The 23,364-nt window shown below is 37.8% G+C and overlaps 1 protein-coding gene across 18 annotated transcripts in view; it reads left to right on the top strand.

The window, feature by feature from the left end:
- The window catches only part of iqck (IQ motif containing K), an 80,601-nt gene extending 65,308 nt beyond the window's left edge, over positions 1-15,293 (top strand). For 2 of the 18 annotated variants that reach the window (XM_051934098.1, XM_051934099.1), the window contains exons 10-15: positions 6,093-6,137; positions 7,180-7,242; positions 8,163-8,225; positions 9,275-9,337; positions 11,301-11,363; positions 15,071-15,293. In XM_051934098.1, coding sequence (XP_051790058.1) covers positions 6,093-6,137; positions 7,180-7,242; positions 8,163-8,225; positions 9,275-9,337; positions 11,301-11,363; positions 15,071-15,144 — 371 coding nt within the window. In that variant the 3' untranslated portion in view covers positions 15,145-15,293. Of the gene's footprint in view, positions 1-6,092; positions 6,138-7,179; positions 7,243-8,162; positions 9,126-9,274; positions 9,338-11,300; positions 11,364-15,070 lie in introns of those variants that run through there. The other 16 variants (XM_051934100.1, XM_051934094.1, XM_051934092.1 and 13 more) reach the window with 13 other exon arrangements.
- Positions 15,294-23,364: the final 8,071 nt, after the last annotated feature.

Here is a 23,364-nt window from a genome sequence, read left to right as displayed (position 1 = left end):
AAAAGAAGATTAAGAGGTGACATGATTGAAGTGTTTAAAATTATGGAAGGGAATTAGTACAGTGGATCGAGACTGTTATTTTAAAATAAGTTCAGGAACACAGGGACACAGTTGTTAAGGGTAAATTTCACACAAACATTAGGAAGTTTTTCTTTACACAAAGAACGATAGACACTTGGAATAAGCTACCAAGTAGTATGGTAGACAGTAAGATTTTAGGGACTTTCAAAACTTGATTTGATGTTTTTTTGGAAGAAATAAGTGGATAGGGCTGGCAAGCTTTTTTGGGCTGAATAGGCTGTTCTCGTCTAGAGTGTTCTAATGTACAAATGTATTATTGTTATACTCAATCCTGTATAGCAAACTTAAACCTATTTCTGACATCTCTAAATACTTTTATCAAATTAAAAAAATGTTGCTTTTTATTGTCAAATATATTGCATAATTTATAAAACAATATTGCAGATTAGAAAGTCTTAGAGTTGAATAGCACTGCCGGTATATTTGGTGCCTTTGATTTTCTATATAGGATTTGGTGTGGTTCCATTTAAAAGTAAATTACATGACAGGATTTGCAGAATTTTTTTGTGAAAGATAAATAGTCAACTACCTACTGAAGTTTCGAAGATCTTCCTGAAATACAATCTGACAGAAATTTAGCTAGATACACCAGTTGTCTATAAATACCAGCTATAGGCAGCTGGGAACAGCTGAGAATGTTTCTCCCTAGGGTAGCTGAAGACTGCAGCATTGCAGAGATACCAGGCTGCTATCTGTCCTCAGACAGGGAGGACCTGACGGTTGGCTGTTAAGATAATATTACACAGGCCATTTAATGCCTAGCACATTGGATCACACATAATTGGGATGAAAAATTTTTCATTCAGTTTGGTGTACTACCTTTTTATTAACAATGATATCACACAGTGTTTGAAATGATTGAAAACCTAGAATGGTTTTGCCAGTTGGCGTGATCTTTAAAACTGAGTACAAGAAGTAGTTAAAGCAAATTATTCAAAAGTGAGCCCTGTACGTTGGTAGCAGCACAAAGAAGAATAGCTAAGAGAATTCAGTGTTAAAGCACCCCAAACATTGAAAAATTAACAGGAGCCTGCAATGCCACTGTGGCTGGTCTTTTTCTCTAAACTAAGAGCAAAGTAAAGGAGGGAAATAAAGTAACCTTATCTGAGAAAGAAAAAGCCAAGTGGCCTGCAGTGAAGGAAACTACTGAGCAATAGAAAGGAAGTATGAATTTGCTAAACATTTTATTTTGTGTAGTACAACTCACACTCAGCAAAGTATGGTTGCTTCATCTTCTACTCATTCTAGCAATCCTATGCATAACATTTATTTAATCCACATGTCTGGCCAAACCCTGTAACCTAAATCCTAATCTTACTGTAAGTGTTAACCAAAACAAGGCCCTTATATATAAAAAAGACAACTCATGAAAACTTCATGTCACCTCAATCTACGGATTGAACTGGAAATCATTGGTATTATTTACTGTTTTACTGTGGGTAGTAAAATGACATATTAAGAGCATTAGCACCATGTGTACCCACTTCCACATTACTATTGCCGGCAACAGTGACGTAACCTTCTGTGCAATGTTAGCAGATGAGTCTCTGGATTTGGTTAAAAGGTACATCAAGAAGGCAACATTTTTGGTAGTGAATGAATAAAATGCCCGTATTTAGGAGGGGTTTGAAGCCACAAAGAATGACCTTCAAGCATCATTAAGGAGGATCTCGTAAACCACTTGACAACAGAGGAAGAGAGGGTGGGATTTCACTCATGCTGTCCCCACAGCAAGTTTTGATGGTAGTTACAAAGCTCCACACTGGCAAGGCTGCAGGCGTGTTTTGGTTTACACACCTTTTCAGTATAGCATTGAATGCAGGGACTGTACTTAGAGACCCTGTTTTTACAGAGAGGAATGGGGGTTACCAGTTGCCAAGAGATACATTTCTTGAAAGCCTGTATCTGGCTGTTGGAACAGGTACTCCAATAGTCCAATGTCAGATCCAGGAATAGCAATGTGGTTTCTTCCCAGACTATGGAACACTGGAGTAGGTCTTTGCCCTTATATTGATATCTAAAGCATCATAGTATTTTGGCAACCCTGTCTATATATGGTTTGTGAATTTGGTTGAAGGCATATACCCTATGTAATTATGAGGAGTATGTTGCAAATATATAGTCCTGAGGCAGCTACAGAGCGCAGTTGAGTCCCAGTTTTTGTTTAGGAGGAGTTGCATTTGCATATTTGGAATTAAATCAAATTAGTTTTGGGAGAAAACAGGGTTCCCATGGGCTCCGTCCACATCTGTAAAATTCAGGCTGGTTGTTTCTGATTCCATAGGTGCCCAGAGATGTACGAGCCATAGCCACAAATAATTTGAGTCCTCTTCACATATTAGCCTGTATGGCAAGTGTGTGTTTTTTTTGCAAACCAGACTCTCTCACCTTATTTTCTATCCCTGTTAAACCAATGAGGGTTGTGTTTAAATTTGGAAAGTTACTCCAGTGATAAGATTTTTTTAAGATTAGTGTTTGGGTGTGGGTAGTGTATAGAAATGTTGCGGTAGGTAGGGTTAGGGTTAGAGATTTTCAATAAAAGAATATTTTGAGAGTAGCAATTCTTGGATTCTGATAAATGTGTTTTTGCAGAGATTATTAATTTAATAGTGATGATTTGTATGTACTGAATTGGTTCTGAACAAATTGAAATGAATTAGGGATGAGAATGAGCTCTCTGCAAGTGTTGAGTGTAGTGATGAGTTCAAATGATATTACTAAAGCTAGAAGTAAATTATTGGGCAAGTCATTTACTGGTCATTATAAACCCCCATCATCATCTATTGTCATGAGCCATTTAAAGAATTAGACTATTGGCAGATAACAAAGCACCTGCAGAAGGTCACTGAGCTCATTCTTCTGCACATGGCAAGGACAGATGGGGAGTAGCACCATTAGAGGTAGCCTGTTCATCTTGTGCAGTGGTTCACATGCACAGTTCAAATCAGATTCAAAAAAAGGTTGTCTGTATATTTGTAGTTTATAAAACTGCACTCCATTTTGCACTCTTTTTTATATAACAAATCAAATTGTATTGTAGAAATACAGAATAGAGTAAGATCTTTACTGAATACTACAGCTGCCTACACTTGTCTAGAAATAACATCCAAAGATTAGAATTAACTGCAGTCCACTTGAACAGTGACTCATAGTTAGGTAGGAGTGCTGAAAAATATGTCATATTCTGCATCTGCCTACTCTGCTTGAATGTAGCTGCTATATGCTATCTGGTTCTTAAATTCTGATTTTAGGTGGCATCCCAGGGTTTATTTATTAAGCCAGCATTCTTAATATACAGAAATAAATGCAGAAGTGTTGCACAGGCATGGTAAAATCAGCAAATATATTTAATTGCATTCATTTTAAGATGAATCTATGCATTCTTATCAATTTTAGTAGAACTATATTCTTAATTTACTTTAAACATTTTTGCAATGAGCTTTCATATGAATAATATATTGGTGAACATAAAATATAGTGTATAAGAGTATATGATTATTGATTATAAAATACTGTAGCTTCATTGTTGCTGACTAAAGTTAAAGATATTTTCTAATTTGCTTTACTTTAAAGTGAGTTTTATTAACACAATCCCATGATAAAGTTACATATTCATACCTAGCTAATTATATGATATGGAATATAAAAATACAATTTCACAGAAAAGTTAATCTAGTATACTTTGAGATTGCTTAGATTATTGCCAGATCCGTTGCTATGCTATGCGTTTAATCACTCAGCCACCAAAAGTCAGTTAACCACACACCTGTAAGAAAATGAAACATGTAGACCACTTCTTCAAAGGTTTATTTTGTGATATGACCAAATTATTGTCTATAGCTGTTGACTTATTACTGACATCTTTGTTGGTAATAATTTTAAAACAAAATCATGTTTATTGTATTTGCCAAGGGCAGCACTGACTTACCAGTAGGAACTTTGCAGGGCTTCATGAGCTCTTGATATAAATTCTTAAAGTGCTGGAATTTGAGGTGGCGTCTTGGTTAATGAGCCTCTTCAATATTGTATGGAAGGCAGGGACAGTACCTTGAAGCTGTCAGAGTTGAAAAGAAAGACAAGAAGATGCATCACAGTTGTCTCTGTATCACACTTCTTTGCCTCACTGGGAAAGCCAGTGTCAGGGTACTGGAGCAGACACCTCATCTTCTTGTTGAAGCTCTTATCCAAAAGGAAAACCATTTAGATTCTGCCCTGACTGAAACCATGGGCTGACTCTTTTTCACTGCACAGATATTTGAGGAATCCTGGGCAGTTACCAGTCCTCTGTTAATGATCTATTCAGACTAGGAGAAGGTGGACTACCTTGTGGCATATTGAGGAAGGAGCTGCAACACTGTGGTATCCCAGAGCTTCTGCTGTATTCCATTTGGTCCCTGTATTTGTGGCATGAGGCTAGTGTTCATATACTTGGTATTAATATACTTTGTTTTGTCACCTATTTCTGATGTTCATGGGTAGTATGACAAGCTGCAGCCAAGGTTTAAAGAGCATTGTCTTTGAGGATCTCAGTGTTGCATTAAACTGTGATCCCTTTCACTTTGCAACTACCTGAAATGTTGTTGGAATACAAATTATCACCGCCAAATCTAAGTTCATGGTCCTCTCCTAAGCAGCATTCTGTTGGCAGCATGAAATTTCCATGGATAAATTATTGTATATGTACATTGAACTTCTGTCATCTTTAACTCATGTTTGTTATGAATTAAAGCATTATTTTTGCATATAATATGTCGTTTGAGAGTATGGAAGTGCTCCATTTGAGGCTGGTGTAGCCTTCAGGGCTTAAGACATATTGTACAGACTGATACACAGTCCTTTGCTCTAGCTGATTATGAGTGTGATGTAGTCTTATGGCATTTTTACTCTCATAGTCCATTTGCTTTGGGACAAATTAGAAGCTGTTTAGTTGCTTTGCTTCAGTCTGCAATTAGTTCAGTTGCATTTCACACAGCAAACTTTCATGTCAACTAGAAGTAACAATATGGCATGTCGTGGACTTCTTTCAAAGGGTAGAAACAATAGATTACCAGGAAAAATCATCATGGAGAGTCACCATTGCATGAGCAATAATTATGTGTTAAGTGGTTTATTTGTTAAACACAAGTCACTGAACAGAGTGCCTATATCTGATAATTAGAAGAGTACCTGAAACTTGGGTGGTAATTTGTATGCTACAGAAAGGACACATTTCATCATGGCAACTCTGGAGAATAAGGTAAGATCAGCTGAGGGAGCACAGTGATGTAATTCAATTTCATGTAGACTATAAACGTATCAAGTGAATTTCATTTCACCTTATGATGTTTACATTTACTCTCCAGTATATTATATGAACATAACCTCAATTTAGGTCATCTAAAATCACATGTGTACTGTCTTTTAGGCCTGTAAGTATTTGGTAATAATGTTACTTTTGGAATGTTTCATTAACATTTACTACACAGTATTAAAATGAATGTGCCTCTCCTGTCCGCATCTTGCCTGACGAGTGATCACATTGAGAGGAGGCCCCACCTGCACACATCACTCTTGCAGTGTAAGATTAGGGGGTTTGATCGCCAGGTGCACAGGGGACTATTTGTTTGTCACCACCTACTGTATGTATTTGGTTTGATTTACACAATCACAAGTGAAATGAAACATTTTTTTTTTTCATTGTGGCCATCTGCTTTCTGATCGCTAGAGAGATTGAGAAGCTCAGAGCCTGAATCAGATGCTGCTCTTGTTCTGATTGACTGGTATTTGTGCCAGCTGTTTTATACGAATCATGTTACATTTGTATGCATGTGTGATGTTTTTATGTTGAGATTGCCTAATTACCAGTAGCAACAGCGCAGCATAACTACCACAGCATGCCCAAACTGTACCCATAATACACAGTATTTATCAAGTGTTTGTAAAGGCTAACAATTTCTATCCTGTGTACTTACTGTAATAGCAGTAAGTTGAAATTTCAAAATTATCTTTCTGTTGTCTTTTGCTTTTTCTAGTTGGGAAAGTAGTTCCTAAAGAGAGAGAAGATTCTGAAGACTTGGGTGAGCCCAACATGTTTGGTGTGTCCATTCGTTTCTGTCACACACACCACGCTTATATTATAGAATGCAGTGACTTCTCTTTTGACAACACTCTTGTCACCATTATGAACTCACAGATGCTTAGGTGCTAGATCTTCCAGCTTCTTCTTTTTTTTCTTTTTTACTATGTGCATGTGGCAGCCTCAGATGTGCAAAAAAACATTCTGCAAGCTGCTCGTTGTTGCTGCAATTGTAAAGATGTCACTGATATATTAGGACTTTTTAAATAGTCTGAAATACCTAGTTACTTACAGCAAAGGCATAGTGTCACTACCACAGCATGTAAAATGGTGCCCTTAACTCACCCAAAGTATTAACTGTAGTTAGATCAGTAGCATGTCAGGTCACATCCATTCTTTATGCAGACTGCTTCAGGGTCCACTTGGCATGGTGTTGAGACCTAAAGGGTCTCTGTCTTGTTGTTTTAGTCCACACCAGAGCTCATATCTACCTAAATGAACCGGACCATGGGGGATATCTCTCCAGAATTTGAAAAAGCTGATTCTTATAAACTACAGTATGTGTGAAAACTCTTTTATTTGTAAAAGTTTATGCTAATGGTCTCATGAAATTTCCTGTGCAACATTATGGTTCCATTAGAAGAATATTCTGTCCACAATCAGTCATCTTCCAGTTGTGGTTTTGATCTTGCAACAGCTTGCATAGTCCTTTACAAATTCCATCTTTACTTAGTAAATGAAAACAAATAGGTCCCAAACTTTACTTGGCTGACTTAACAAAGTCTGTCAACCTGGCATGTTTCTTAGATATTTTGCTAGGGGTGCAAGGTATAACCCAAAGTTAAAATAAACTCTTTTAAACAATATGTGACCTTAAAGTATATTATTCATAAATATATCTGAATGCAAGAAATTTAAGTGCCTGCTGAAAGTACAATCAAGTGCGTGTAAAGGCTGTGATCATTTCAGTTGAATGTGCTCCCTGTAATAACAGTAAGTTTATCATTCAAAATTATCTTTCTGTTGTCTTTTACTTTTTCTAGTTGAGGAAGAAGTTGGTAAAGAGATAAAAGATTCTGAAGACTTGGGTGAGCCCAGCAAGTTTGGTGTGTCCATTAATGTCTGTCACACACACCACATTTATTTTATAGAATGCAGCAGCCTCAGATGTGCAAAACATTCTGCAAGCTGTTCCATGTTGCTGCAATTGTAAAGATGTCACTGCTATATTAAGATTTTTTAAATAGTCTGAAATAGCTAATTACTTGTAGCAAAGGCATAGTGTCATTACCACAGCATGTAACATCACGCACTTAATTCAAAGTATTAACTTTTGTTAGATCAGTAACATATCAGGTCACATCCATACTTCATGCAGACTGCTTTTAGGATTTGCTTGGTATGGTGTCGAGACCTAAAGGGTCTCTGTCTAGTTGTTTTAGTGCGCACCAGACCTCAAATGGCACGTTCACATCTACTTAAATGAACCGGACTATGGGAGAAATTGCTCCGGAGTTTGCAAAAGCTGGTCCTAATAAACTACAGTATGTGTGAAAACTCCTTTATTTGTAAAATGTTAGGCATATGGTCTCATGGAATTTTCAGTGTAACATTATAATTCTATTAGAAATATGAAGAATATTCTGTCCTCGCTCATCTTCCAATTGTGGTTTTATTCTTGCAACAGCTTGCATAGTCCTTTACAGATTCCATCTTTACTTAGTAAATGAAAATAAATGGGTCCTAAACTTTACTTGGCTGATTTAACAAAGTCTGTTCACATCTACATGTTTCTTAGATATTTTGCTAAGGATGCAGTTTATAACCTCAATTTTAAATAAACTCTTTTAAACAATATGTGACCTTAAAGTACATCATTCTTAAATATAACTGGATTCATGAAATTCCTGTTGAAGGTACAATCAAATACTTGTAACGGCTAATAATTTCAGTGCAATATGCTCCCTGAAATAACAATAAGTTCATCATTCAAAATTATCTTTCTGTTGTCTTTTGCTTTTTCTAGTTGAGAAAGAAGTTGGTAAAGCGATAGAAGATTCTGAAGACCTGGGGGAGCCGAACAGATCTGGTGTGTCCATTAGAGTCCTGTCACCCACACCACAGAATACACTTATATTATAGAATCCAGGGACTTCCATTTGACAATACTCTTTCCACAATTGTGCACTCCAGGATGTGTAGGTGCTGGGGCTTCCAGCAGTGTTTGTTTTTTTTACCATTTACAACTATTAATCTCAGGTGTGCAAGGCATTGTACGACCTGCTCCTGTATTCTGCAATTTTAAATAATGCCTCATCTATACTAGGGCTTTTTAAAATAGCCTGAAATACTTGTTACGGGTAGCAATGGCATTGCTTAACTACCACTGAAGCACAAATTGTACTTCGAACGCACAGTATTTTTGTCGTTAAATCAGTATCATGTCAGATCACAATTATACCTAGTGCAAACCGTTCCAGAGTTCATTTGCTAGTGTGTCGAGACCTAAAGGGTTTTGGTCTGGTTGTTTTAGTCCACAGCAGAGTTCAAATGTCATGTTTACATCTACCGTAATGAATTGGACTGCGGGGGAAATTACTCCAGGGTTCGAAAAAACTGGTCCAAATGAAATACATGTGAAAACAACTTTAAATGCAAAATTCATTAAACATGATTTTGGGCTTTGTACTTGCAAAATATCTTGACTTTTTTAATGTAATATAATGGTTCTATAGGAAATATGAAGAACATTCTGCCCATAATCAAACATCTTCCTGTTTTTTTATGATGTTACAACAGCTTGCATTTTACAACACAAATCCCATATTTACTGTGTAAATGAAAAAGAATGAGTCTCCATCTTTACTTGGCTGACAGTAACAAAGCCTGTGCACCTGACATGTGTTTTTTAGACATTTTGCTAAATGACCAGTGTACAACTCAAATTTAAAATAAACTTTTTCTTTTAAACAATAAACATTGTTTAAATTTAAACAGCTAGATGTATAAAAGTTCAACGCCTGCTAAAGGTGAAATCAAGTGTTTATAAAGGCTAATAATTTCGGTCCTATGTGCTCACTGTAATAACAGTAGTCAGTAATTCAAAGTTGTTTTTCTGTTGTCTTTTGATTTTTCTAGCTATGAAAGAAGTTGGTAGAGAGATAGAAGATTCTGAAGACATGGGGGAGCCAAACAGATCTGGTGTGTCCATTCGAGTCCTGTCACCCACACCACAGAATACACTTATATTATAGGATTCAGGGACTTCGTTTTGACAACACTCTTGTCACAGTTCTGCACTTAAGGATGCTTGGGTGCTGGGGCTTCCAGCTTCTTCCCTTTTTTACTATTTACAAATAATAGCTTCAAATGTGCAACATTGTATGAGTTGCTCTTTCTTGCCTGTTGCAATTGTAAAGGACCCTCATCTACATTAGGACTTTTATAGATTGTATGAAACCCCTAATTACTGGTGGCAGTGGTGTCGCTTATCACCAACAGCATGCACAAATGTGCCCCAGTGCACAGTGTTTACTGTAGTTAGATTGGTAACGTGCCTGATCCCATTCTATACCTAAAGGGTTTTAGTCGAGTTGTTTTGCTCTGTACCAGAGTTCAAATGGCATGTTTACATCTACATACGTAAACCAGACTATGGGGTGAAAATCACTCAGGAGTATGAAAAAACTGGTCCAAACGAAACAGATGTGAAAACACCTTTAAATACAAAATTTGTTAAACATGATTTGGGCCTTCTAGTCATAAAATTTCTTGAAATTTCTAGTGTGAAATGAAGGTTCTATATAGGGAATTTGTTTTATAGCATTTTATTTTATTTCCAAAAGCCAAAATTTACGATAGCATTCCACTCAATTAAACACGCTAATAATGTTACAGATATAACCATTTAATTTGAAGCAAAGATAAATAAGGAAAATTAGAAATACAAAAAAAGAAAAAGTAAAGCAAAACAGGGTTCGAAGAACAAAAAGAAGAGAGGCACAGGAAAAAAGAGAAAACCCCATCTGTCTTGAACAAACTAATAATATAGAAGGGTCAATCAAAAGCCCAACACGCTTATTCTAAAATAAGAGTAAGAAATTTTTGCCATGGTTTGAAAAAGTTTTCTCTCTAAGAGAGAATTTGATTTTCTTTAATTTGATATAATATACAACGTCACTTACCCACTGAGCTATGGAAGGTGGTAATGATTGTAGCACCAAGGCTGTTGAGAAATATGGAAAGATTTTTGTCCAGCATGATGTTAGTTTAGTGCATTTGTAAATCATAATGGCCTAATGATGCTGTATCTGGAGGGCAGTACTTGCAGGTAGGTTGGGTCCTGCCCAAGATGCATTTTGGAAAAACTGAAACAGGATAAATGTGATAGATGAAAGACCTTTAGATGAATTATTGATTACATGGCACATGTAGAACTAAAGTGTATTCTACATTTGGCTCAATTAATTCTACTCTTTTTCTGAGTTGCTAATTGAAAGGTTGTTTTTGAAGGGTATATTCTTTTAAGTATTTTTGTATTATTGTTTGAAATTCTCTCTGAGCCTTCATCAAGACTAACCCACATGGCCTCTGGGATCAATATGGGTGGGAGATGTGAGAAGTTGGTCAGGCGTTTATTTTTTAAACATATGTAGCTAGGAAGTTAAATTTACAGCATAATTGTTCATAAGATGCAAATACAGTAAATTTTCAGATGTCTAAGTGTCTTAATCTCTAGCGTTTTCCATTAGTTAAACACTAAAATGGTCTGTTATGTTCAAAAAGGTTCTGATGAACAGACTGCCCATTAGTAAGTATCTTCCAGTTGTGTTTTTGATGTATCAGCAGCTTGCATATTGCTATACAAATTCCATCTTTACTGTGTAAATGAAAAGGAATGAGTCTCCAACTTTACTTGGCTGACCAAAGCCCGTTGACCTGATATGTTTCTTACACATTTTGCTAAGACAGTCATGTACTACCTGAATTTAAAATAAACTTTTTCTTTTAAACAATATATGTGAGCCTAAGCCATCATCCTTACATTTAACCGGATGCATAAACATTTCATGCCTGCTAAAAGTAAAATCAAGTGTTTATAAAGGCTAATAATTTTCAGTTGATAATTCAAAATGATGTTTCTGTTGTCTTTTGCTTTCTGTAGTTGAGAAAGAAATTGATAAAGAAATAGAAGATTCGGAAGACATGGGGGAGCCGAACAGATCGGGTGTGTCCATTCGAGTCCTGTCACCCACACCACAGAATACGCTTATATTATAGAATGCAGGGACTTCTTTCTGACAATGCTCTTGTTACCATTACACACTTTTACCTTTTCTAACTAGCAGCCTCAGATGTGTAAGACATTGTATGAGATGCTCAGGTCTGTAATGATATCACCCCTATATTAGGAATTTTTTAAATAGCCTGAAGGGTGTTTTCTCTCATTTAGTTAAGACCTAGCTCTGTCTAGCTCAAATCTAGCTTTTAACACCCTCACTCGTAGACATGTTTTTTAGAGCTACATTTATTTGATTAATTTTATAAGTCACTAATGCATATTTTCATCCATTGTACTGTATATGTCCATCCATCCATTCGTTCACTTTCTGAACCTACTTTTTTAGTGCAGGCTTGTAGGCTTGCCATACATTGCGTGGCTAAGCTTCCTTCTGCAAGTGTTCTCATTTAATTCTCATCAGAAATCTTTTTTGAACAATCCTTAAGAGTGAAATGTTAAAGAACGACATGTAATGGGACAATACTGTACAGAATTGTTTTGTTTTCTCTAGCTCAACTTTCCAAAGTGCAGAATGTAAGTGTCCTAGTCATAGTCCGCAGGAAAAGAACATTTGCTTTGTTTCTTGTCTGATCCATGAGCGTAAGGCTTGGTCCTACAGCTCTTCATTCCTGGATATTGGCATCCCAGCAAGTCCCTAATAACCCAGCCTGGCATGTGTGGCTTCTGTCAGTTCATTGATATGGAGATTCCTTTCTCCCTGACAAATTCCTTCCTTGACCTCACCCTCTCTGATAATCCAGTATTGGTTCATCTAGATACCATAGCCCTCACACATGATTTGGAATTAGTGTGTTTAGAAAATAAATTAATGGATGCTAGTTACTCTGTGCAGAACTGAATACTGTATCTATTTACTTCATACCTGTGCGGAATAACTGATTTATGGTTTTGCCTAGTAAGATAATTTTAGACTTTAAATCCATTGTGGACAGTAAGCACTGTGATATTGTTCAGAGATGATATTGGTGCCCTGTAATGGTCAGGTGACTGGATTAAAATTGGTTCCCACATTAAGACTTTTGCTAGCAGGATAGACACTGGCTCCTCACAATCCTGAGATGGAAAAGCACATTGAAAAATTGCTGAATGAATGGAATCTATATTAAACTTTGAGGCCAGTAATATTAAAAATCCATTTTGTTTATGCTATATGAAATCTATGTATAAATTTCTTAAGTACTGTACCAATAACTTAGGAAGCTGTAAAGATTTGCAGCATGCATCTTTTAACATGCCCAACCATCACTCTCCCACCCTGCCAAATTATTATTACTTGTAAAACAAATTAGACGTAGGAGTTCTCCAGGACAGAATGTAAACATCTGGTGCATCTCAAGCTTCATATCCAATGGCTTTTATCTACTTATAAGACAACCAATATCTGAAATGAAGAGAATTGAAAATAAATTCTCCTTCTGCAGCACTAAAGGCTACAGTATCATACAAATAGAAAATACCATCAGCCTTCTTTGAATATCTTAGCTTTAAGTTCAGTGTTTTATTATATTATATACTTTTATGATATTAACACTAAGCTTAGATCAGATGCATATTGGAGTGTGTAACATGTATTTTTACTTGAACGTGGTGATAACTTTTGATAAGGGACTAATCTTTATTTTAATAAAATATGTGGAAAAGGTTAGCTAGGTGGACCTTTGCTCATGTTACATGTTACATTTCTTACATTTCATGTTACATTTTTTTACATGTTAAGCCAGAAGAATGAATCTCGGCACGTAGACTTGCTTTTCATGTGATGCCAGTTAGAGAGGAGAAAGGCCGCAGCAAGCTAGCCATATACACTCTTGTATGTGCATTTTAAGAACCCATTCTAGTAAAATTCAAAGCATACACACTAATAAGTGTTATTAATATTGTTCATCCATCATTGGGTCATAGGGGAACTAGCACTTACTCTAGAATGATTGGACACAGGGAAGAAATCAGTTTGTCCATTATAGGGCACACTCATGCACAAGCCCACACTCAGTGACACAACCTCTGCATATCTGCAGGATGAAAGCTGAAGTACCTGAGTAAAAAACTCTTTGAGAGACAATGAGAGCTTACAGACTACATAGACATTGACTGGGCTGAGCATTCAAAACCAGCTTCACCGCTCTCTTCTCTTTAAAATGAGATCTCTCTCACACACATAGATTTTAGACCTGTAACCATTTACACATCGATTCTACAGCAATAATTGAAATGGTATTTTTTAGGTTAAAATATGAGTTTTATTTTGTATACATGAGGCATTTATGTAGTTTTGAAAAAAAATGTAATTAGTAGTTGTCAATTGGGAAATATTTAACACCAGTGAGTGTGATGACGCAACAGACAGTGTGCTCGGACATTTGTGCACTCACCATTCAGTCCTGAAGTGCTTTTTTGCACTGCTACTCTTGTTATTCTGTCGGCGTAGTACTTACATTGTCCCTAATTGTGCTTCTTTTTGTAATTTGTATGCAGAGGTGGTCATTGGTAGAGCATCTAGAAGATCCTGTGTTTTTTTTTTTTTTATAAGGCGTGTTGATCCCAGCACCGCTGGCACACTCTCACTTGTTTTATTCCACACCATCGTGCAGTGAATACACTTGACCTGAGCATTCCTAGTTTTCATCCTCTTTCTCTGTATGTTTAGCATTTGTTTGCTTAGAGGTTGATGATCTTGCTGCTTCCTGAGCAGCTATTCTTTTCTCCACCATAGCAGCCTGCTTCTTCTTTTCATTCCTTTACGTGTTAAAACTGATTAAATCAGTATTTGTGTTGCAATTACTTAGTACATTTTCTTTAATTTTTCACTTAAGTTGGCACTTAAGTCTTCAATCTGCCTCAAGAATGGTTTAAGATATGAAGAAGTAGGGGAAGTGACGGCGAAGGTGGTAGGGATGAGAACGGCGCCCATACGAATGCACAGCCGCAGTGCTGGCTGCTGCCTAGAGTTGATTCTAGAATAAAATAAAAATAAACAAAGGAATAACCTTGGTGGTCAATCATCATCCCGAAAGCGGATAGTAGATGTCACATAGTATATGTGCACCAACTTTCAGGTCAATAGGTCAAACGGTTTGCGAGCTACAGGTGATTTAAAATCCTGGACAGACAAATGGACAGCCATGATGGCGTATTATATAAGAATGTTCTGTTCTATGAGGTAGTTGAAAGTCATCTAACCATTTTATAAACTCAGGAAAAAAGTCAAAATGGGTCACACTCACTTATAGAATTACCAGACAACCTGCAAAGAAGGAAACATAGGACCTGGAGAAAGCCCCCCATAGACACTAGGCCAGGCCTATAAATGAATCAAGGTCCTAGACGTTGTGAAGCAGCAGTGCTAACTAATGTGCTAAGCAGCTGTAGCTGAAGTGGTGGTGGGGGGATTTTAAACACTTCTATTAATATTCTTTGTAAAATTCATTAAGATTGATGGGTTCAGATTAAACTGTAGATTATGCATGAAATTAGGTATCTAATAATATACTCTGCAACAAATATATTGAATAAATATTCAGTCAGTTTTTCCAATCATTTTAGATGATAACATAAAGGAATGTTCTATATATCTTTTTTTGATCCTATATGCAAGAAACTCAAATTCTTCTTCCTTTTCCACTACTTTTCAGTAATTAATTTGGAAGTAATGAAGACTGAGCCAGAGGCTGAAGCAAGCAGCAGGTGCCGTGAGGATGAGGACTAAGCTGAAAGGGCATATGGTCAGACCAACAGCAGAGGCAGAGAAGGAGATGACACATTTTCATTACTCTTAACAGTCCCCGCTTTGAGTGAAGGCAGGTGAAACAGCAAATTCAGGGTTAAACCTGGGAACAGCAGGGAAGATGAGGCATTTGGCTGCCATAGATGCTTCAGGAAGTAAGCCTGGCAGGATGACAGACAGGATGGTTGCAAAATGAGGAAAAGTGGAAAGGGGAGATGAACAGCAGCAATGTCAGTAAGTGGTTGGTGAAGTTATGGAGCCGGGGTAAAGGGGCTTGGGGAAGGAGCAGCGAAGAGAGAGGGACACTGTGATGGTTGAAGCAGGTCAGATGGATAAAAAGAAAAGGCCCAGAGCGAGTTTGGGCTGTTTGTCAGATGCTCTGGCTAGTTGTGATAAGTGTCTCTTTTTATGAAAGCTGTAGCCCATACATAAAGAGGATATTTCAGCTACAGCAGAGATATAGATGTCCATGTGCTGACGGAATGAATAATAAGCCATATCTATAGATACCATGGAAGAAGCTGCCTAGTGTCTCTGCACTACTGATTGGTGTAGATGATGTGGGTTGCCATTGTGCTTGTGTGTAGATTGCTATTTTTAAGTTCAGTGAATCTTTGAAGGACCATATAGTTTCTGGGTGTTCTCACATGCCTTATCATTAGATAATACATCAGCATTGACCCTTTGTATCTGAAACGGATGAGCACTTTTTTGTACTATGGTCTACCGTATTCAACAAGAGCAATCCGATAAAGAGCCCACCACTACAAATAGTTCATTACAAAATTGGTGGCATGCAGAGGAGTATAAAGAACGAAGAAATGTACCAAGTCATTTCTTTATTATTAATACAACAGCCAAAATATTTTTTTCTGATTTGCTTTGTAAGGGAGAAAAAAAAGTTTTCATTCATGGTTTTTGTAGCTGCGTCTTTTCCAGGTTTCCAAATACAAGCAGCTACTGAGTTGGTAAGGTAGGATCCAGGATGAGTCAAACATAACAAAAGAAAATTCTCAGTCCAATAAAGTTTATTTTAAAAGGAGGGTTATAACTGAATCTCTCATTGTCTGTGCTCTAATATGTTTAGGCAAACATGTTAGCATAATTAAGAAAAGACTTATGTCAATTTAACAAAACCTCACTAACTAACAAATGGCTCTTACTGTTTTAGTGGGTTTTTTAAAAAAAAACATGGGGACACTTTTAAAGCAGGAATTGCTTTGAAAATGGCCTTGTATTCACAACTGTGACATTTTAGAAATTCAAAATTAAAATTGTCTCCCCATCTTTGACAGTAACATTGAGTTAAATCTGAAAAAGTAACAATTATAATGAATTGTCTGTAGATCAGCAGTTCAAAAGCAAATCAAAGTGTGCCGTATGTTTGGTCGCACATCCTGAGAGTTGGTATCAATACTGGCAGTGATGAACATTCAGTCAGCGAGCAAAGCAGTGATTGGTGAGATGCCTTCAATTATTGTGACCAAACTGTACAGCAAAGGGGACAGTGTGTTTTTGAATGGGTTGATTCTATTAGTTCCTCTGTGACAAGCCTGTTATGATACATCACATTAATACTTGGGTGGCTGGGATGAGTGTAAGATAAACTACTGGGCACAAGGCAAAGACAGAGTTTTTTGACACTTTCCTCATTATGAAGGCCCAAGGGGAGAGTTGCTATTAGGTACGCACATTTATAAATTACTCACAAGATGCTTTGAAATGTTTAAATTTCAAAATTTGAAAACTTTACCCTCAACCAAAGGTTAAAAGTTTCTAATAAGGGTACACAGCTTTTATGTATTTTTATTCTTCTTGCATACCTTTTTCAATGTCGTGACATGTATTGCATTTAGAGTAAATGTTTTTTCAAGCTCCATTGTCCACTTTCCAAGTTGCAGGTGATTCTCTAAATATTTTTTATTTGACTTTTTTGTCCATTTTCAAAGTTGCATGGGCATTATAAGGAGAGTCACCCTGAACTCTGAGGTGGTTTCAGCTCTTGCATCCAGGTGGATGTTGCACATTGGTGGTGGTTGAAGTGGCTCCCCCTTATCCATGTAAAGTGAATTGAGTGTCTTGAAAAGTGCTATAAATGCAATGTCGTCGTCTTCAGATATTTTCAGACATAACTCTGAACTCTTAATTAAACACTGCACAGCTCCTTTTACAAATAGAGCTCTACCTAATTTAATTTGATTTCATTTTGAAGTTCTTGTACTCTGACCACCAGAGCACTGCAGCCATGTGCACATTTTGCCCCTGCTTATTTTCATACCACAAAGTATGGGTGATGCAGGGCACAGACAGTCAGACCACTATGAGGTTCATGAATCTTGTAAGCTCAGTAGCAGCGTCATCTCCTCTTACACATGCAGTGTCACTGTATAGAACGATGGGATGGGAAGAAAGAAGCATCCATCATAGGACTAAACCAGGACTTGAAGAAGGGTCTCTGGAGCTGTGAGTTTGCTGGTAAAGGTTAATGAGTTCTGCGGTGGGCTGCCCAGGGTTTGTTTCCTGCCTTGCGCTCTGTGTTAGCTGGGATTGGCTCCAGCAGACCCCCGTGACCCTGTAGTTAGGATATAGCAGGTTGGATAATGAATGGATGAAGGTTAATGAGTTCCTTGATCCCTGTTATCTATGCTGGTGTATTCCCATTTTATTATGAATCTTCTTAGATTCTCTTGAGTTGTTCATTAATGACTCCCTTCAGAACAGCCTTCTTATGGTGAAGGACGACAGTGAGGATCTTTCAAGTGTGAAGGACATTGTCACTTAAGATAATGTGACTGAAGTCAACCCTAAGATTTTCTTGGGTCACTTTTTCATGCTTTTGTGTTTCTCACTTGCACATTACATGTAAGGTATGAGTGAAATCTGGTACACCTGCAAAACCAAGGAAGTGCATAAGATGTTACAAATTTAAAGGTAAACCTCCAAATGACACTTATTTTTAACTTTTAGTTAAGTAATTTTATTGGTTTAAAATAGCTCATGCACAGTATAATTTAAATGATTGAATAAAGTTACATGTCCCTGGTTGAGTCACTGATAAGATATTTCTGCCTATCTCCAGATAAACTAAGGAAAAATGGCAAATCAATGTCATTGACCCAAGGCCCACAAAAGTCAGACCTCATCAAAAAGTTAACTTAATCAGGAAAACCTTTATTATACGTTTTAATCGGCCTTAGCCTTGGTCTTTAGCAGTTGCAGAGTAGCACTGATGGTAGCAGGTTCAAATGAAAGTCAATGGCATTACTGTGGAAGCCCTTTCTCAATCTTGTTGGTTGTTCCATATTCAAACATAAATGCAGATAAATAATTATTAACAAAATTTGATATTAAAAAATGAATTGCTATTACTGTAAAAGTGTCTATTATCATAGAGCAAATAATGTCCCACATTGTTGTATAAAATGTAAGATTTTCACGTCTTTCGGTCTTGTATTAAGCTTTTATTATATTCTAGCTGTGTAAACCCGTGCTGTAAAAAGCCAGGGCTCCTAGAAGCCATTGATTTTGGCACTTCAATCAATCCATCCATCCCACCCTAAGTGAGGTTCTCTTTGCTCTGCAGTTTCGTTTTGCCGATGTGCTCGCCTCCGTTGTCTGTTAGCGGCTAAGCAAGTTTCTCTTTCTTTGGAGGTTTTGTTTTGCCGATGTGCTCACCTCGCTTGTGTGTTACCGGCTAAGCGAGTTTCTCTTTTGTTGGTGGTATCACTTTGGCGACAGAGTCGATTTCTTTGAGCTTCATGTTGTACTGTTACACTTCTGGGCCACCTCGCACTTCCCGGGTTGGACAGACAGACACATACACTTCCCGGCGTAGACGTTTATATGTAAGAGTTTATTGTCTGAAGGCATAACATCTCTTGATTTCCTTTGAATTTTCCGGCATCATCTTTTGTAGTCTATCATTTAACTTGATCACATTACAACTGCCCCTTAAGAAATCCGAACTGTTACTATGTCTATGCTCTATTCTCCATTGTTCTTTATTAGTCTGACCTGCACAGTTAGCTGGGAGTTTAAAGTCATCATAAAATGTTAACAAGTTCCTCATTATAATTCTGTAACTGTGCCTGTTCCTATATCCATCTATTATCCAACCCGCTATATCCTAACTACAGGGTCACGGGGGGTCTGCTGGAGCCAATCCCAGCCAACAAAGGGTACAAGGCAGGAAACAAACCCTGGGCAGGGTGCCAGCCCACCGCAGGGCTGTTCCTATATGTGCTATCACGATAAATGTGTGAAAAATTAAATGGCTTGCAGAATGCATAGACTATGTATACAGTATATAAGGCCTGTGCTAACAAACTTTGTGGTGTCCTCTGTCACCTGTTCAGTCTGTCACTAAGGCTTCAGAAAGTGCCACTGCCGAGGAAAACATCCTGCATTGTTCCTGTTCCAAAGACAGCAGACTAATGACTTCAGACCAGTGGCTCTCACCACATCATGAAGACCTTTGATAGGCTGGTCTTGGACTACATGAGTCCTCTTGTGGTAGACCACCTTGACCCACTGCAACTTGCCAATCAGACAAAGACTGGAGTGGAGAATGCAATTATCTATCAGCTCCACAAGGCTTATTCTCACCTGGACAAAGCTGGCAACACTGTGAGGATTATATTTTTTGGTTTCTCCTGTGCCTTCAATACAATCCAGCCATTCCTGTTAAGCGGTAAGCTCAGAGATACGCAGGTGGAAGAGGCCATGGTGTCCTGGATAATGGATTATCTGTTAGGCAGACAGTAGTTTATGAGATTGAAGGACTATGTTTCTGATACGGATGTGAGCAACACTGGAGCACCACAACAAACAGTCCTGTCAGCGTTTCTCTTCACTCTGTACACCTCCGACTACAAATATAACACCAGGTCATGGCACTTGCAGAAACTGTCAGATGATTCTGCACTTATGTTGTGTATTGATAAAGGGGATGAGACAGAGTATAGGAGTCAGGTGGAGAACTTTGTTTCTTGGTGCAAAGAGAATTGTCTGCATCTTAACATCAGAAAAATCAAGGGACTGGCTATTGACTTTCACCACACCAAATAACCACAATGTCCAATCACTGTTCAGGGAGTGGAAGTAGAGGTGGTCCACTCCTACAAGTACTTCAGGGTTCACATCAATGACAGGCTGGACTGGTCTCATAACACAGAGGAACTATATAAGAAAGGGCAGAGTAGACTCTATTTTTCTTAGGAGAGTGAACTCATTTAAGGTTGGTACTGATGTTTTGTACTTGTTCTACAAGTCTTTGATGGCCAGAGCGCTTTTTAAGGTTCTGGTGTGCTGAACCAGTAACATCTTCACGAGAGGTCCACCAATTCCACAAGCTGATTAAGGAAGGTAGGCCCAGTTATAAGACACACTTTGGACCCCCTGGAGATCAGAGTGAGAGAATGAAGACAAAAAAAGAGTCATTATGAACAATGTTGCACTAACAGTGAGGACTTTCAGCCAACGAAAAACTCAGCAGAAGGGGGTCAAGAAACACTACTGGGGCTCCTTAATTCCAAGAGCAATGTCGGCATAATGCCTCACTGTGACTGTGACAGCCAAGTCAGACATTTTCTTTCTGTTTATTTTTTTTTCCTTTAAGACATTCTGTATTTGAGTGGTGTTTGACATAAATAAATAAACAGATATACATTATTACATTATTTATTGAGTTTCTGAGAAAATACAAATATCCTCCTGGGGACAAATTAAGGGCTATCTAGATATATATCAACTGCAAATACTGTATATTATAGCATATGAAAGTTTAAGAGGGAGAAGTTAAAGGGTTAGTGACCAGCTGATAGCCCCTTTAATGCTGGTAAAATAAAAAAAAAGTTGAAATATTGGGAATGATCACCAGTATCATTGTCCAGTGATGCCTCATCCTTCAGGCTTTTTACTCTTTCTGAATTCATGGAGCTCCATGCTTTTTTGAATCTGGTCAGGGATTCCAGGGGATTTGGGTTTATGAAGCCCACCAGTAGGAGCCGAGATGGTGATGACATCACCCTGCTTTGTCATCCAAGCCAAAGGCAAAAGGACAGAGTCTGTTGGTGACCGCACGTTCTGAGATGCACTCTTGGGACTCCTTACCTTATCAAAGTTGCCTGCATGCATGTAAGATTCTGTCTCGCTCTCTTTCTTTATATATCCATCCATCCATTTTCCAACCCGCTGAATCCAAACACAGGGTCACGGGGGTCTGCTGGAGCCAATCCCAGCCAACACAGGGCACAAGGCAGGGTGCCAACCCACCGTAGGACACACACAAACACACCCACACACCAAGCACACACTAGGGCCAATTTAGAATCACCAATCCACCTAACCTGCATGTCTTTGGACTGTGGGAGGAAACCGGAGCGCCCGCAGGAAACCCATGCAGACACGGGGAGAACATGCAAACTCCATACAGGGAGGACCCGGGAAGCGAACCCAGGTCTCCTAACTGCGAGGCAAGTCAAGTCCCACGAGACAAGACTTTGGCCATGAGATTTTTTTCAAGTCATGCCCTCCTCTCAACCATATTCAATGATGCACACGGTACTCTCACCTCTCATTCGTTTGAATGCTTTTGTCAGACACAGTTCCTGCGCTCTCAGCTCTTATAAATTTTAACTTTTTCCTCACTTTAAGTTCCCAATTAAAGAAGATGTATTTGGTCCAAATCTTATTGAAGAATTTCATCACAAAGGGTTATCAACAGAAAAAATGAGTACACGGGCAATTGTAGCACTAATGATGAAGTCAAATGAATTAATGCCAAAAATGTCGATCAGTTACACGGCAAATTGGTTAAATGTGTATCAATAGACTATGCTGAAACAGTTGGTGGTGATTGTGCAGTAGATGAAAACATCAACTTACAATATCCTGAAGAATATCTACAAGCGCTAACACCATCTGGTCTTCCACCACACAAATTACTGTAGAAAAAAGGATGTATCCAAGAAAGGTAATGTAGTACATCTTCCACAGATAACATTAGACATCAAAGGAGATCTTGAAATTTCATTTGTATTAAAACGTTTACAGTTTCCCATTACAATAGCTTTTCCTATGGCAATTAACAAATCACAGGGACAAACATTCAAAAAAGTTGGTCTATTTATTAGAGAGAAAGAAACGATATTCACTCATGGGCAATTATACGTTGCGTTGTCACAATGCAAGTCCAAACACGGAATCTAAATTCAATACGATGATGACAAAAAGTTAATTAAAAAAATTGTTCTTACTGAAGTTTTACAGTAAAAATGTAACTGTGAAAAGTATTTGTGTGTTAATTTCAAAGCCAAACAAAGCGAAAACATATAACGCAACAAATACCTCTAATGCAACATGAAACATAATTTTCATTCAATTTATTATGTTTTACTATTTTTAAACATGGTTAATTACTCACTGTAATGTAAAATAGTTAGTTTTATTATGCATATGTAACAATTCCCATGAAAATAACATTCTATTTAAATTGTACATACACATCCTCATATGCGAGCGACAGAACCGCAAAAAGTCTAGTGCGTAGTGCAGGCCTGGGAGTTGGCGAGCAAAGCCCCCTTATATATATATATATATATAGCCCTTCAAATAACATAACCACTGCTAATCATTAACGGTGTGGTCTGAAGAGCAGAATGGTTGTGGCATCCATGAAGTATGCGTGGCAACTTTGAAGTGAAGCAGGAGAACGATCTACAGCTTTTCTTGTCATTTTTCACCATTGACAGATGCAAACACCAAAGGAAGCCAGTGTAATATGGACTGATCATTTGGGCCAAGATCAGGTGCATGGCTTGGATTTTGAATTTCTTTGCTGTTGGAAAATCACAGTGCTTCTATTGTTTTGATTGCATTCTTCAATCTGCACCAGGCTTTCCCCCAGGATTTCCCTGTATTTTGCAGAATCCACTGTAATTCAATGTTGTCTAACAATAAAGTGTAAAAACTTCCAAAGGGTGATGACTTTTTATCGACACTGTATCAACTTTATATAGACTTCCTAGACTTTACAGTCCAAAGTCATGCTGTGATATCAATCGGTATCTCTTGTTTGTGCCTATTTGAGTACACTTTTGTACTCAAGGGTCGTGAGGAGATTGTAGAGATAGCAGGTTACATACTCTTTCTCTTTCTCTTTCTCTCTCTCTCACACACACACCCAGGGCCAATTCAACAGGC

The sequence above is a fragment of the Erpetoichthys calabaricus genome, chromosome 11, assembly GCF_900747795.2.
Source record: "Erpetoichthys calabaricus chromosome 11, fErpCal1.3, whole genome shotgun sequence".
In the NCBI taxonomy this organism is placed as follows: domain Eukaryota; kingdom Metazoa; phylum Chordata; class Cladistia; order Polypteriformes; family Polypteridae; genus Erpetoichthys; species Erpetoichthys calabaricus.
This window is presented reverse-complemented; position numbering and strand designations above follow the sequence as displayed.